Source organism: Dysidea avara, chromosome 5 (assembly GCF_963678975.1).
Source record: "Dysidea avara chromosome 5, odDysAvar1.4, whole genome shotgun sequence".
In the NCBI taxonomy this organism is placed as follows: Eukaryota; Metazoa; Porifera; class Demospongiae; order Dictyoceratida; family Dysideidae; genus Dysidea; species Dysidea avara.
In genome coordinates this window covers 7748752-7764652 of record NC_089276.1, presented here as the reverse complement: position 1 = coordinate 7764652, position 15901 = coordinate 7748752, and the positions used below count along the sequence as shown (strand labels likewise).

Genomic DNA, 15901 nt, shown 5'->3' with positions numbered 1-15901 from the left:
ATAGCAACTACATTAAAACATTTGGTTCCCACTTTAATTGTGCAGCACACACACCATACCTCTTATCCAAGGGTGGTTCTTATGACAATATTTTAAAGGTTATCTGGAACATGCTGCCACTATTAACCAGCAAAGTAAAGTAAGTCAGTTATATGGCAGTAGTATTAGAGTATTTATTTATTTATTTATTGATCACTGCACTGATCCCTGAGTAACTGCAGTACCTATTCTACTCCTACTGGGATAATTGTGACAATTTCTTTCTTACACTTCGTTATATTCAGCCTTATATAATGCAATAGCTTGTTAAAGTTTTGTTTGTAATATGTGTAGGGATGCACCAATTTTACTGGCAAAAGTTTTGGAAAAATACGTCGATAAAAGCAAACAGCAAAATGCTAGAAAAATAGGTGGAAAATTGGAAAAACAGGCACCAAGGAATGGAAACTTAGCATATTTTTTATGAACAAGATTGAGATACTCTAATAGAACAATCGTGCATAGTATTAGGACAACATTATATTATGCTCATAGGAATGGCAACTATAGATTGAGAATCAAGATACTCTAATAGAGCAGTCACACATGCTTGTAAGCTTGAAATACTGCAATTAACTTTAATTGATAGTCAGCAAATTTTCAAGCAAAATATTGAGCAAAATAGGTAAGAAAAAAAGAATTACTGGAAAGAAAAATAGGTGGGAAAAGCAAAACAGGCAAATATGTGTGATGTAAAGCATTATAATGATCAATGAGTAAGTTGTTTATTAATTGCAGCCAACTAAGGACCTACAAAAAGGATGAAATGTCAGGGAATCAAAATCTTTAAACAAAGTTCTGCTGAATGCAAAATAATTTCCTATAGGTGATATTCAATTTCAAATCATTGTAGACATTAACTATGAACAACTAGGAATAAATCTTGTATTTACAAAATATTATAAATTCCTTACTTGGACACATGTCAGGATGTACACATACTCCATCCTCTAGTACATATCCATTACTACAGAAACATCCACTCTCACAGGTTGAATTTTTACAATCTCTGACAACTCCAAAGTCATCACAACTTGTATTTCGTCCACACATCTGATATTCCATTCCAGGAGGACAATCTAAAACTTGTGAATAATTGCAAAGGTAAGAACTTGGCATTGAAATTATAGATTAAGGTGTAGCTGAAAAGGATGACTGAACAGAACATGAATGAACAAAATTAATGAAGAACATTATAGACCATAACAAAGATTTCAGAAGGTTAATAGAGCAAACACCCCATCAAACTGCTGTCATTGATGAAAATAATGTAATTCACACTGTATAGATACCAGTTTGCTAAAATATAGCTGCAATTGTGTCTCATACTGCGTAGCTGTCGCATACTACTTAACTGTAGCAAGAGCCTGAAGCAGTCATTCAGATTCCACTACCTTTTGCATTCTAACTGAACACCAATGCTATGAATTATTTTGCTACTGAAATCAACGTTAAAACATTTTTGTAAGTGTACAGATGGGTTTAACCATCCCTCCTAGTGTACTCAACAATGATGATAATGAAGCTTATTATATTTTTGCCAATACATTTTACTACTAAATATTGATACATTGTTATAGATAGGTAAAGATGACTAGAAAATGACTGCTGACAGTTTTTTCAGACATGTGGAATGATTTACTCATGTGCATATTTGCATGTATGATACCACAATTGTAATAAAACTCAAAGAAACCAGCTGATGCTTGGTAAGGAGACATTACAAACTAGTTCGATTGAGTGATCACTATTTTAACCTCTCAGCAATTGGTAAAGCCATTCTTCCTTGTTGGAGTAATAAAAACACATATAAAACACAGACAGTTACACAGACAATTAAGTAAGCAGGACAACATAAAGCAACTACAGAAAAACAAAAAACAAGAACCGGCAACAAGTACAGAGAATAGGTTTATGGATTGGATAGTTTCATACATTCTAAGAGTTATTTGTAGGTACTGTATTTGTGGTTGAATTGTAGTTAAAGCTATTTTTAGAATATTTTGTGGTTTTGCTGTTTTAGTGATTTCAGTTACATAGGAAACAAAAACAAGGTGGCTAGTCCATAGCATTTACATAGAGGTATAATAATCAAGAGGTCTAGTGTATAGTGAGGCTTACACAGCATAATTCAGTCTGCCTCGTAAACTGAACCAGGACATTTAGCTGTGAAAGAGATGATTATTAATTAAGGTGGCCATAAGTCACAAAGCATAACATAGAGATATAGAGAGACAGCACAACAGTTACGTGTACTAAAAGCAGCAATGTTACTAAGGCATAACGTGAAAACGTAGCTACATACATGTCTAGAACCACTACCTGTGAGAATCACCACATGTACGTATGTGTTAACTGCCAGAATAGGTCAATGAGCAACCTAAAGTAAATGAGGAGTCCTTGTTGTGTTTCCAGTTCTTTATGGATAGCAGGTGCCTAGACTTGAAACCGCATACTGCACACACAGCAGTAACCACTGACCTTAGGCCAAGTAGTGCAGGGAAGTCAGCTAGAGCTATGACTGGACAAACAAGCCATAGATGCTAGACTAGTTGAGTGGAAGCTTCAGATAAACCTTAAAACCATAAATGTATATATGGTGGGTACTAATTAGAATAAAATAGTTGAATGCAGCTACAAGCAGTCTTGTTACCTGGTCTGTTCTCATGGTACACTGATGTGGATATTTTAAGTGTAAATAATTGGTTATGAATGGAACATGTGGCCACAAAATAACAGAATAGCTACATAACCTTTATAATTATAGTACGTACATGGATTGCAGAATTAGCTGTGCTAGTTGCAAGTGGACAGGCTTTCCTGCAATGATTCCTCTCTCAATCGTCATTGCTGTGTCATTGCTAATATTGTTGCTTGATTATAAGACAATACCTCATGCCTATACTTCCAGCACAGCTGTGATTCACGCAAGGCATTAACTTAGCGTTGAATTAGTTAACAAAGCTACACTATGGGTAAATTAGTAACCACATTGGTATGTGCTATATCATGATCAGCCACCCTTAGGCTAAAATGTTAATTTCAGTTTACTGTTAAATTCCACTTATATTGATTCTCTAGTAAGACCAGCTATTATCAATTATCTTACTTGGACACATGTCAGGATGTACACAGACTCCATCCTCTAGTACATATCCATGACTACAGAAACATCCACTCTCACAAGTTGTATTTCTACAATCTCTGACAACTCCAAAGTCATCACAACTGAAATTCCAACTACACATTTGATATTCCATACCAGGCGAGCATTCTGCAGATAGGTAATAAAGATAAACAAGTTATTTAAAGTTATCTCAAAGTGAAATTTGTGGCATAACATAACTAGGTATCTGACTGGCACAAATTCCCTTTACTAATCAGTGGCAAATCTAGGAATTTATAAAGGGGGTTTCCAGTTTAGCAGGTGGACATATACACTGACTTGGGTGAGAAGCACACTCACCATGCATGAAGCATGCATGTGCTAGGGATCATGCCTCCCAGGAAATTTTTGAAATTTAGATGGTCTGTGACTACATTTGCAACAATTATAGTGTGAAATTATCTGTAAAATAAATAAATATGAAGTCTATTTACAGAGTGCTGAACATGCACATCGTTTATTATATAGGCGCACGCCGCAATAATTAATTAAGGTACCCAACTGTTGCATGATCATTTCCAAAAGGGATTTCCATGGAAACCTTGAAACCCCCTAAATCCGCCACTGCTAATTACTGATCAGTGTTAATATGTGACTGGTTCTTGGAAAACTGGACTTATTTCCCATGATGGCAGATTTGATTTTTCACCTAGACCACAAAGCAACATGAATAAACCATCAAAATAATATCATTATTAAAATCAGCTAGACTAAAGTGGTTAATGGAGTTCTGGTCAGCCTGAGGATGCACATGTATGTGGCTGTACAGTGTTGTGGTGTTGAATAGAGACCTGTGTTGTAAATTCCCTTTCATTTTAGCCAGTTGTGAGACCTGAAGAGCACATAACTTGGCCTAATTCATCCCTATGACTTCCTGTTTAAGGTTTTTAAACAGCCTCTTTCCCTCCTCCGGGCCCCGCCACCCACTCCTTTTGCAGCTTGCCTGATATGGTCAACCTTGGTTTAAAAGCTATCTAAAATGGCGGGACACTTAGCTGTTGGCTACTTGTACAGTGGATACTCTGGAAGGTAAGGAATTGGTGTAAAATGTGTGAAAAGATTAAAGTGAACAATTGTGACTAACTATTGCAGTACAAAATAAAAACTTTACATGCATCTATCTTCTCATCTGTTTAACACCTAGTAATCAGTGTAGTCAGTGAAGTACACAGTGGCATGGAGCACTTTCATGAACCCCAAACCAACTACTCTAAAAGAAAAACTTTTACTTCTAGGGGCTATACCATGATAGTGAAAGAGTGGTTTCCTGATTTAGTAGTGAGTCACAGATACAGGCATAGACTCCGGTTCCTGACAGATTCAGACTATTAGAATTTACTAGACATATAATTTCATGTATGATATGTTTACCAATAAATCTTTCATTAGTTAGAGATATATTTGCATAAATTCTCCTATTGAAATGGATAACTCAAGATCTAGCTACTAAATTTGAAGGGGTCTTAATCACTCTCCATATATACTACATTTAAGTTCTTCCTTATTTTCCATTTTTGCAATTTTATGTGTCTTAGTTTAGACTGCTTTCTTAGAATGTATTTGACTGCTCTATTTAGAGTACCTATATAATATTTTGTTACATGTGTACCTTGTTCTCCCTTTACCCACTTCTGAGCAATCAATGTGAGGTTCATATTAGCATTACTACACTGCACTGTTCCTGCTTTTCTCTGCCTTTGTGTTGCCAAACTTTGATAGTTTTGTGTACCTGTTACAAGCCTACAAGTTTAAATTTTAGAATTGGTTTCTGAACCCCCTCCCAATACCCTTGTCATGCAAAGCCTAAAAACATAATTTGTTAGACCAATATGTAAAACACAAGCTTTTCATAGACACATTCTGCAGAATATCTTACAAGAAACTAAGAGAGAATTATTCTTGATTCAGTTTTCTCAGTCTTTAGAACATGAAAACAGCACTCCTAATTTAGGGCTCCTAGGGCTGTAAGAACTAATTAGCTCACAATGAAACACTATACAACATATAAACTATTAACTTAGGATTACAGTGACCAAATATATTGAAACAAGAGATATGAATGCTGGTAGCTACTGGTATGTGGGAAAACCCTATATATTGGCATGCTATCACCATCTGTTTAATTCCAAAGTAGGGATTTTCCCTGCCATTTCTTGTATCATTACTTTTTATCACTGGAGCCATACTTTATTTCTAAATTAATAATTGTGACCGGATTTGACAAAACCAGGCTTCCACACACATCCAGATGTGTGACTTTGAAGGACCATAACTCACTGTAGGAGTAAGCTATCACTTTCACATTTTTACCTGTTATTACATAATGCAATGAAAGAATTTTGTGAAAATTGTAGGTCAATAGCATACTGAGTGATCAAGTTACAAGTGATTAAAGTCGAAGAATTGGATGTGTGTGGAAGCCTGGTTTTGTCAAATCCAGTCACAATTATTGATTTATTAACTTTTTATTATTTATATGATACTGTGACTGCTGTATCAATCTTGCTGCTGAGCCACACAATAGATAAAGGGGCGTGGTTCAATGCCATATCTTGTTTGTCCTCAGCAGAGTTGCAGCCGATAGAAACTAGATCATTATCATTAAAAGGCATGTTCAGCAAGCTCTGATCAATCCCATATGATCGTTCTATAGTATATTAAGTGAATGCAGCTACACGTATCTACTTCCTTTACAGTAACTTATATAGTAACTTAAGTGCCCAGGGTGTTGCCACACAAATTTCACACATTAAACGTAAAATACACATGTTACACACCTTCGCCACATGTAGCACTGGTACCATTAAACATTGTATCACTCTGACAGGTCCTCATGACATCACCAGTCCGTACTTCATACCCAGTGTTACATATGACAATACAAGTGTCTTCATAAGAAAGAACTCCATCATCTCCCAGTGAACAATTAATCACTCCATTCATAGGATTAGGAAGCATTGAACAAGTAACTGAATGAAAATGATTTCAAGTACTTACAAAGTGTAAAATATGTGTACAGTTTACCTCTACTACACATAGCCTCAATTCCATTAAACATCCCATCACTTTGGCAGGTTCTCATACCATCACCAGTTAGCATATACCCAGTGTCACATGTAGCAGTACAAGTGTCGTCATAAGAAAGAACTCCATCATCTCCCAGTGAACATTTGACCATTCCATTCATAGGATTAGTGAGCATTGGACAAGTAACTACATGGAAATATCTCAACTAACTTACTAAGTAAAATCTTTACATGATACGTACCTCTGCCACATGTAGCATTAGTACCATTCAACATTCCATCACTCTGACAAGTCCTCATGGCACCACCAGTCTGTATCTCGTATCCAGTATTACACATTGTAGTACAAGTGTCTTCATAAGAAAGAACCCCATCATCTTCCAGTGAACAGTTGATCATACCATTCATAGGATTAGGGGGCATTTGACAGGTAACTGCATAGAATAAAATGATTCAATCAAAGTGTAATACATTACATTTTACCTCTATTGCACATTACATCAGTGCCAGTCCATGTACCATTAACCTGACAGGTCCTAGTGGCAATACCAGATAGAACATAACCAGTGTCACATGTGTAATCACAAGTCTCTCCATCATAAGCAACATTGTCACCTCCAAATGAACAAGTTAGCATTCCATTGGTAGGATTGGTGAGGTCTGGACAGGCAACTGGAAAGAAAAATAATCAAAAGTGATCGAGAGTTGCCACTGACTGATGAAACAAGAAGAGATCACCAGATTAAGCCATATAAGGACTGTACTATTTTAGCAAGCCCAAAGAACCATACTTTGGCACCACTTACTTTGACACACAGGTTCACTCAATATAACCATGATTCTTGCTGGATTATGATTTTCCTTATTCCATATTTTCAAGTTTTAAAAATGTCTACAGTAGTTTACTTTTAAAAATTCATTTAAGGATTAAAAACATTAGACTTTGATACTAATGTAACATACAGTACATATGATGCTATAACTAGCTGATGCAAGACATGCTTAGCTCCATGGTCCCTTCTCAAATGTACACATTATAGCTGTTTGCCACCTTCAACACCTCACACTTCATATTAAAGCAAATGTGTTTGTGAAATACAAGCCTACAAAGTTAGGCTTGATTTCTTCATTTTTCTTTGTTTTTCTGGGGCCTAATTTTCTTCGTCTTTTGTGTACTTAACAAAAATCAGTATAAAATGGAATTACACAACTTGATTGCCATGAAATTTGGCACACAATAAGGACAAATTAAGGCAAATTCACGTACCACATCTGGTGCATATCTGACAAATATTCACAAAATTATCACTGAGTATTTATGTAAAATGACTGATATATTTTTGTCATGCCTGTAGGGTAAACTGTCTAAGGGAATGACTTGAAAACCAGTCTATGTATAGGTTATTGATTATAACTAAAACCAGGGGCAGAGGAAGTAGTTAATATGAGGGGGGGCTGGGATGACCCAGACTTAGTCTCTGGTTTGGTATGGTGAGACCAAAAAAAAAAAGGCACAACCAGCTGACAATAGCTGCCCAACACACCAGCTATGCATTCATAGCTGATAAACTACATAAAAATCCTTACATAGCTCGCTACACACTGCTCCAATACTGTGACTGCTTTATTAGAGTGACTGCTCTATTAGAGCCCCACTCCAAGAAGGATAACTTCGGCGTGGTATCATTCAGAGGGGGGCTTTAGCCCCCTAGCCCCCCCCCCCTTTCTGCCGCCTATGACTAAAACCTCATGTAGTTTATCATTGTGACATTTACAGAGTCATATTGTACTTTGTGTGGGAGGATCAAAGTGATGCCACGTATCGTATTGTCCATACAGTACTAATTAGCTGCATAACTGTACTGTATGGGTCATACAGGACAGTCATGCAACTAATTGGGCAAATACAGTACAGTTATGCGGAGAATTTATTTAAGGAATGTTATGTAAACAACACACTGTAAATCACTAAAACCAGCCAAAATAATCCTACGGGTTCGTTCTACAGCTAGAAATAGATTGTATAAGCACTTACTGATTGTCTGATCACAAAGCTTTTTAAACACGACTCCACTAAGACAGCACGATTGTGATCACATGCGTGACACTGTAAATCACTAAAACTAGCCAAACTAATCCTATTAGTTCATTCTATGACTAGAAATAGATTATATGAACACTTACTGATATCCTGATCATCAAAAATCGCAGTGGTTTGAGTACTAGAGAAAATCGCTCCAAGCCAGATGACCAGGAAGTACAATATAACACTTAAAACACCACCTTGCTTGTGTGTACGAAAAATACAGCACTTGGGGGATGTCTCAAGGTAAATACAGTACTTGGCTTTGCCTCATGCTGTATTAACCTCTTGACAGACCCCTTGTACTGTATTTTCTGTACACATGCTTGGTGGTGCTCTAACTACAACATAAGGAAAATCCAATATAATTTAAAATTGAGGAGGTTAAAATACTCTAATAAAACAGTTATAAAGTAACTTAATGTGCAAAAAAGTTGACTAAAAGTTGTCCAAAGCTCAAACCAGGGACCTCCATATATAGCAACCAAATCCGTAACTACTAAACCATTGTCAGCAGTTCAGCTTGCTTAATTTCTACCATATTAATGAAAAATTTCCACACAATACTAATAGTTCTAGACCTACAAATGGTAAATCTAGAACATTTTATGCAAACCCAGCCTTAAATTGGTTTTGGGGGTTGGTTTACCAAATTTATTCTTATATACAGGCACACTGATGATAACAAATAACATTGTATTTTTGACCTCGCTATATGTGACCCAGTCTGGGAAAACGCCTATTTAAAAGTATCAAGAAATGCCAGTTTTAGGTATTTAGTGTGTTGTAGCTCGCCAATGGTTGAAGCTATGTGTACTAAATTTTCACATGTTTTACACCAATTCCTTACCTTCCAGAGCATCCACTGTGCAAGTAGCCAACAACTAAGTTTCCCGCCATTTTCAAAGTTTTTAAACCGAGGTTGACTGTATCAGGTGAGCTGCAAAAGGGGTGGGAGGCGGGGGGCTTGGAAGGTGGACAAGATGGTGTTCAAAAATTGAAAAGGAAGGCGTAGGGATGAATTAAGCCAAGTTTTGGGCCATTCAGGTATCAAAATTGGCTAAAACAAAAGGAAATCCACAGCAGAGGTACTTTTTCAACACCACAGAGCTATACAGTCATCCCCAGGCTGACCAGAGCTCCATCAAGGCCCCATACCACACGTACGGATTGCCACTGGGCTTGGAAAAAACAGCCAGCAAAACCAGACCACTGAAGTCTTGATTGTGGAATTAGATAGTTTATTCATGTAGCTTTGTGTCCTGGGTGAAAAATCGAATCTGCTGACACGGGCAATAAGACTGGTTTTCTCAGACTGAGTTACATATTTATTTTTGTATTACCCTAAAACAGTAGCTGAGTGGTTGCACTTGTATTGGCATGGGTGATTGATTGCCTGTGCTTCAGGCTATTAGCCTGATATGGATCAGAAGTGTTACATAATTATTAGCAGTAACACACATTCAAGCTTTTACCTACCTCAGGCAGCTCTCGGGCAATCAGGAATACATATCAGGTATAGCCCTCGTGCCCATGTTACAACAATTACATGTAACACTTTCACACCTCAGATCAAAGGAGCTGTCCGGTTTACATTCCGTATGTAGCTCAGCTAGCCAGGCTACATCTGGACAGTAGTGTATACTTATATAGATGTTAAGGCTAAAATTGATTGTAAGGTTCCATTAATACTCACATAATTAGTAAATACTCATATAAAAAGTACAATATGCACAATTTAAATTTCACCATGAAATTGACTCAGATGGAGAGCATTTTGTTATTCTCGCTATCCTACAAGTTGAAAAATGTTGGGCTAAGGTGAGAAATAGTGTCACCAATTGCTTCCACATACATATGTGACCGGATTTTGCAAAATCAACCATATGGGCGCAAAAGCCAAAAGTGAGATAACACCAGCATGAAGTTGCTGCACTATCAGGCTAGCAATTTCCATATCAAACTTGCCTTCAACTTGTCGGGTCTGCTTTTGGTGGATTGTTATCTGGTGGCCTGTATAACCACACCAGACATCTGTACAGGTCTGTGAACAACAGGGAAGTGCTTTGGGGGGTTCATACACTCTGGACAGACGAGCAGGGAGCTGACAGTGTGATGTATGTCTAGATTTCAGTCTATTTCCTGCCTCTGGTGGGCTGTTACATGGTTTAATTGGCTAGGAATTTGCTTTACTTGAATGGAAAAGATTTCATGTGTTCACTAAATAGCATCCCACTGTCTCCATTGCTTCGTTGATAACCCATTTGCCAAATTAATGGTCTCCCAAACCACCAAAACCACCAAAACATAATTTCTGCCACTTAATACTGCAGGTATACGGTATATACGTAGTACTAAAATTCCTTACTTGGACATATGTCAGGATGTACACAGACTCCATCCTCTAGAACAGATCCATTACTACAGAAACATCCACTCTCACAAGTTTTTCTACAATCTCTGACAAACCCAAAGTCATTACAACTGATGTTCAAACCACATATCTGATATTCCATGCCATCTGAACAGACTGAAACCAGCAAACAGTAACAGACATAAACTCATTAAAGTTTGGTTATTTTTCTTATATTATACAGCTTGCAATAAAAGGCTACTGTATGTTGTAGTACAACCAGGCATCTATAACTGTCACTGTTGTCTACTAATGGCCAAAATTAATAGTTTTTACCAACTACATAAAGATTAGAGATTGAAACTGTGACTTTTAGAACAATGCTCAAGTACAGAATGATGCACAGATTTTCTTAACTGACTATACAATACTTCAGATAATTATCATGTAAAAATCATCAAACCAACCACTCAAGTTAAAATGTAATATGTGTGATACAAAAGAATCAACCAGTAGGTTGCTTATTAATTGCCATCCCACTTGGGACCTACAAGAAAGTTTATACCAGGAAATCAAAACTTTGCTGAATACAGAAAAATTCTGTGATGGCTGCAGGTGATATGTCAATCACTAATCATTGCAGACATTGTTCTAATTTATATTAGCTATAAATAGACTATGAACAACTGCTATTATGCACTAAGACAAATTGCGTAAACAATATAAATTCCTTACTTGGACATGTGTCAGGATGTACACAGACTCCATCCTCTAGTACATATCCATTACTACAGAAACATCCACTCTCACAAGTTGAATTTCTACAATCTCTGACAACTCCAAAGTCATTACAACTGATGTTCTGACCACACATCTGATATTCCATGCCATAGGGACAATCCAAAACTAGATAATGATAATTAAATGATCCATAATAATCAACCAATAACCCACTTTAATGTACTATGATTATTGATTACATTACTGTCTGGAAAAACCCATCCTTTTGTATATACAGTATTATCACTTGTGGTCTCACATTGTATGGGCCATTATACTTTATGAGTCATGCTGTATAATATATAATACAGTAGAATAGTGTGTTCTGATGTATTACAATAAGCAATCAGAATTGATTGGGCGTATTTGTTGTTGTCATAATTAAACATCATCAATGTAGTTTCAGAACAATACAAGTCGGCTCATATCATGCTCACTCACGATGTTTAGATTTAAGGCTAAGTTATAGAATTAGAGGGTACCTGAATCACCAGTCATGTTTTGATGGCCCATCACTATGTCCAACCATCAAATTGCTTTCAAGCTGTACTGTGTAGATATTTGATCAAAGTATGGTCATTCATTCACATAGAGTAGCTCAGGTATTATCGACTACCATGAGTTTTCGGACGTGATATTTCCTAGAAGAGCAATGAGAGCTGATCATTTATGGCACTATTATGAAGACCTATGACTATAACCTCCATGTATAAAAATTGAAAGGATTTGGTTATATCGTGTGGCTGCAGTGACCTTCAAAAGCCAAAAAATCGATGCTAGAACAAAGTGATGTTCGACTAGAATTGCAGATATTGCCTGTTTCCCAGATGTGGTAACTTGATGAATTCCCAGATGTGGTAACTTGATGAATCGCCAGATTGCAATCATAATTTCAGACACAGCAACTTCTTATGATTATTTTGGCATTTTTTGAATTTAAGTATAACACTAGGTGATAAACATTGAAAACTGCTATTTAGGCACCTGTATAGAGTGATTTTTATCAATTCGAGATGGAAATAGCAGTTACTTCATATGGCTGCAATACATTAGATACTGTTTTGAGTTATAGTTGACATCACACATCTAAAATAATTTCAAACATGAAATTTGAGCAATTTTATGTAGCCATTCTAGACTATATAAAAGGTCACCATTGCCTAATTATCTCAGTGACTGTTCTATTAGAGTATATTAATGAAACTTTTACTAATTTTCATACTGAGGTACCCTTAGACAGTTTCTAATGCAAAAATTATATTAATTTAAAGTGAAACAGTATAGCATTTAATATACATGACTGGGCCTGCAAAAATAGGGCATGTGGGCACATGATTTTTGCCTACTTTTTCAAACTTTCATCACTCATAATGTTTTGTACCATTATGCTATGGCAATGTAGTTTTCAGCTATGGCAATGTAGTTTTCAGCTCGTAGCATTTAATTGGCTTTATGATGCAAGTTACAGAAAGCAAATATTCTGTTCCAGTACTGAGATATGACCTGTAGAGTGACAGGGTGTAGTTTGTGCCCACATGCCCTGTTTTCGCAGGCCCGGTCACATTATTACTCTAATATAACAGTCGCTAAGGCAATTAAGAAGTGGCGATCTTCTGTACATTGTTGCAGTTTATTTCTGACCTCCCATGCTTCAAATAAGTTAAAATAAATTTGAACAATTTATGTAGCTATTCTAGGTCTAATGTATTATAGCTATTAAAATGTTGGTTGCTGTAGCCCACCTGTTAAACTGGTTTGCAGATTATGTAATGCTTGAAACCATTTCAACATTACTGCACGCACTTAGGTCATAGCGCACCCTTAGGTCATAGCATGCACTTAGGTCACAGCAATTATATGCAAGTTCTTATATTCCTACATCTGCAGCATGGATGTTATCTTCAATTTATTGTGATGCAATAAATTACATTATGAAGTAACTACTATTTCCATCTTGAGTTGATAAAAATCACTCCATACAGGTGCTTAAATAGCTGTTTTCAAATGTTTATAACCTAGTGCTATACTTAAATTCAAAAAATGCTAAAATAATCATAAGTGGTAGCTGTGTCTGAAATTATAATTGCAATTTGGTGTCCGACGATTCATCAAGTTACCATGTCTGGGAAGTAGGCAATATCTGCAATTCTAGTTCATAAAATCTAATCTGCTTATATTACGGGATAGCTCAAGGATAGCTCTACCAATCACTACCACATAATAGCATATAAGTTGCATGGGAAGGGTAGAGATGGAGGCATCCGAGCGAACATCACTTTGTCTGAGCATCAAGTTTTTTGGACAGTTGCTTTTTAGGTCACTGCAGCCACACGATATAATCAAATCCTTTCAAATTTTATACATGGAGGTTATAGTCATAGATCTTCATAATAGTGCCATAAATGATCGGCTCTCATTGCTCCTCTAGGAAATATCGCATCCAAAAACACATGGTGGTCGATAATACCTGAGCTGCTCTACCACTTAATTGCAATGATGTTTGTAAATGTGAAGACTTATCTATAAGCCGACCTAACAACAAAAATAATGTACTACTCCAACTTCCAAATTATTTATTTGAAGGTCACTGTATGGTCTGGTTTTATACCATCACTAACAAGATGCATTAACTTGTGGCATTATCCACATCTCTTACAAACATTGTATGAATGTATTTGAATATCAAACAAGACCAGTTATTATCAATAACTTACTTGGACACAAGTCAGGATGTACACATATTCCATCCTCTAGTACATATCCTTGACTACAGAAACATCCACTCTCACAAGTTGAATTTCTACAATCTCTGACAACTCCAAAGTCATCACAACTGATGTTCCAACCACACATCTGATATTCCATACCAGGTGAGCATTCTGCAGATAGGTAATAAATATAAAGATAAGCAGCAAGTTATTTTTCTATAGAAGATAAACTAGTTAATGTTGTGGTACAAAGTACAAGAAAAAAATAGGAATTTTAAGTTCAATCAGGTATCGTAGGCATTAAAAGCAGTGACACATGGAAGGTCTCCTACACCTGCAGGTACACTGGTGGACATTCAATCCCTATTTCAGGCTATACCCATGACTGAATAATTAGTGGTGAAATGTCCACTAGTGTATCTGCCGCAGCACATACAATGCATTCTTCATGAATTTACCAGTGTTCTCCTTTGTGTCCCATTCATCTTTGCTGACAGAAAAGGGTGTTGATTTGGTGGTAGTGCATGATGGCTTCCCTTTGTAATGGAAATCGTCCATATTTTTCATAGTGGCTACTTTGATTGCAGGCCTGGGGTGCTTTTTGAACACTTATTAATTCATACTGCTGTGTAATGGGTTGAACATAGCTGACAACAAAGCATAATGGATACTTCACTTTTCAGACGATAATTGATATAGCTGGGGGCGTGGCACCATTTCTTTCTTTTGATGCGCTATGGGTGGGTTCACCGGTCATATTATAAATACTTACAAAAAGTTAACAAACAAGTACATGAAAAATTGGAATTTTAAACTAGAGTAGGGACCATAATACATCGATAAAAACAAGCTGGAGAACAATAAGAAGTGTTATATCCCTACTGTGCTCAAGATACCATAATGGAAATGCACAGTAGCGACCTAACACTTCTTATTGTTTTACTGTGATTTAATATCATGCACTATTCCAGCTCGTTCAGTACTATTTTATCGATGTGCTATGGTCCCTACTCTAGTTTAAAATTCCAATTTTTCATGTACTTGTAAACAATTATTGGTATCAACTTTTTCAAAGTATTTAGAATTGTGCTGACAGAACTTTTGGGCTTGGTTATACCTAGCCAACACTGCTAAGGAGCAATGAAGGTATTGTATTGTGAGATTGATTTCTGGTCCATATCTTCTTTTGTGAGAAAGTGCAAACCCCCAATAATCAGTACTACGTTACTGTATGATTAAGTATTTAACTGGTACTAACTCCTTTTTACTACTTACCAATCTGTGTTTACATAATAGTTAGACATTGAAACACATGGTTCTACAGAATTTAGTAACTTGAAAGGTCCTGTGTTGTGGCGCCCAAGCGAAGTACTACAGGGCCTGAGTGTTTCTAAATTCTGTGGAATCTTGTATTTAGATGTCTAACTAATTTAGACCACAGCTCGTTGTTGTACCTTCACAACTGCTTGTCATACGAGAAATGTAGTGTTCATTAGTAGAAGCAAGCCCAATGCACCTCCCTGTAACTTGTAAAGTCACTTGCTATCCATTTAAACGCCCATGCATAGCCAATGTTACAGCCATGTAATAACCGTGTTTTGGATCGCACCATCTTTTGAGACATAAAAAAGGGATCTGCAGGATTTAGATACCCATAAGTAGCCAATGAAATTCAAGTATTTCACCTTGCTGTGGTCTAAAACAATTTAGTATGCAGAAATTGTGACTAAATTCAAAATGCTAGCT

At 36.5% G+C, this 15901-nt stretch overlaps 1 protein-coding gene across 1 annotated transcript in view; it reads right to left on the bottom strand.

Annotated features, from left to right (window-relative positions):
• LOC136254960 (sushi, von Willebrand factor type A, EGF and pentraxin domain-containing protein 1-like) overlaps window positions 1–15901 on the bottom strand; it is a 73072-nt gene that overhangs the window by 2978 nt on the left and 54193 nt on the right. The window contains exons 22-30 of the mRNA XM_066047680.1: window positions 14162–14326; window positions 11403–11573; window positions 10683–10844; window positions 6715–6903; window positions 6474–6665; window positions 6230–6418; window positions 5983–6174; window positions 3149–3313; window positions 954–1124 (exon numbers count right to left, since the gene is read on the bottom strand). Of these exons, the coding sequence (XP_065903752.1) occupies window positions 954–1124; window positions 3149–3313; window positions 5983–6174; window positions 6230–6418; window positions 6474–6665; window positions 6715–6903; window positions 10683–10844; window positions 11403–11573; window positions 14162–14326 (1596 nt within the window). The remainder of the gene's footprint in view (window positions 1–953; window positions 1125–3148; window positions 3314–5982; window positions 6175–6229; window positions 6419–6473; window positions 6666–6714; window positions 6904–10682; window positions 10845–11402; window positions 11574–14161; window positions 14327–15901) is intronic.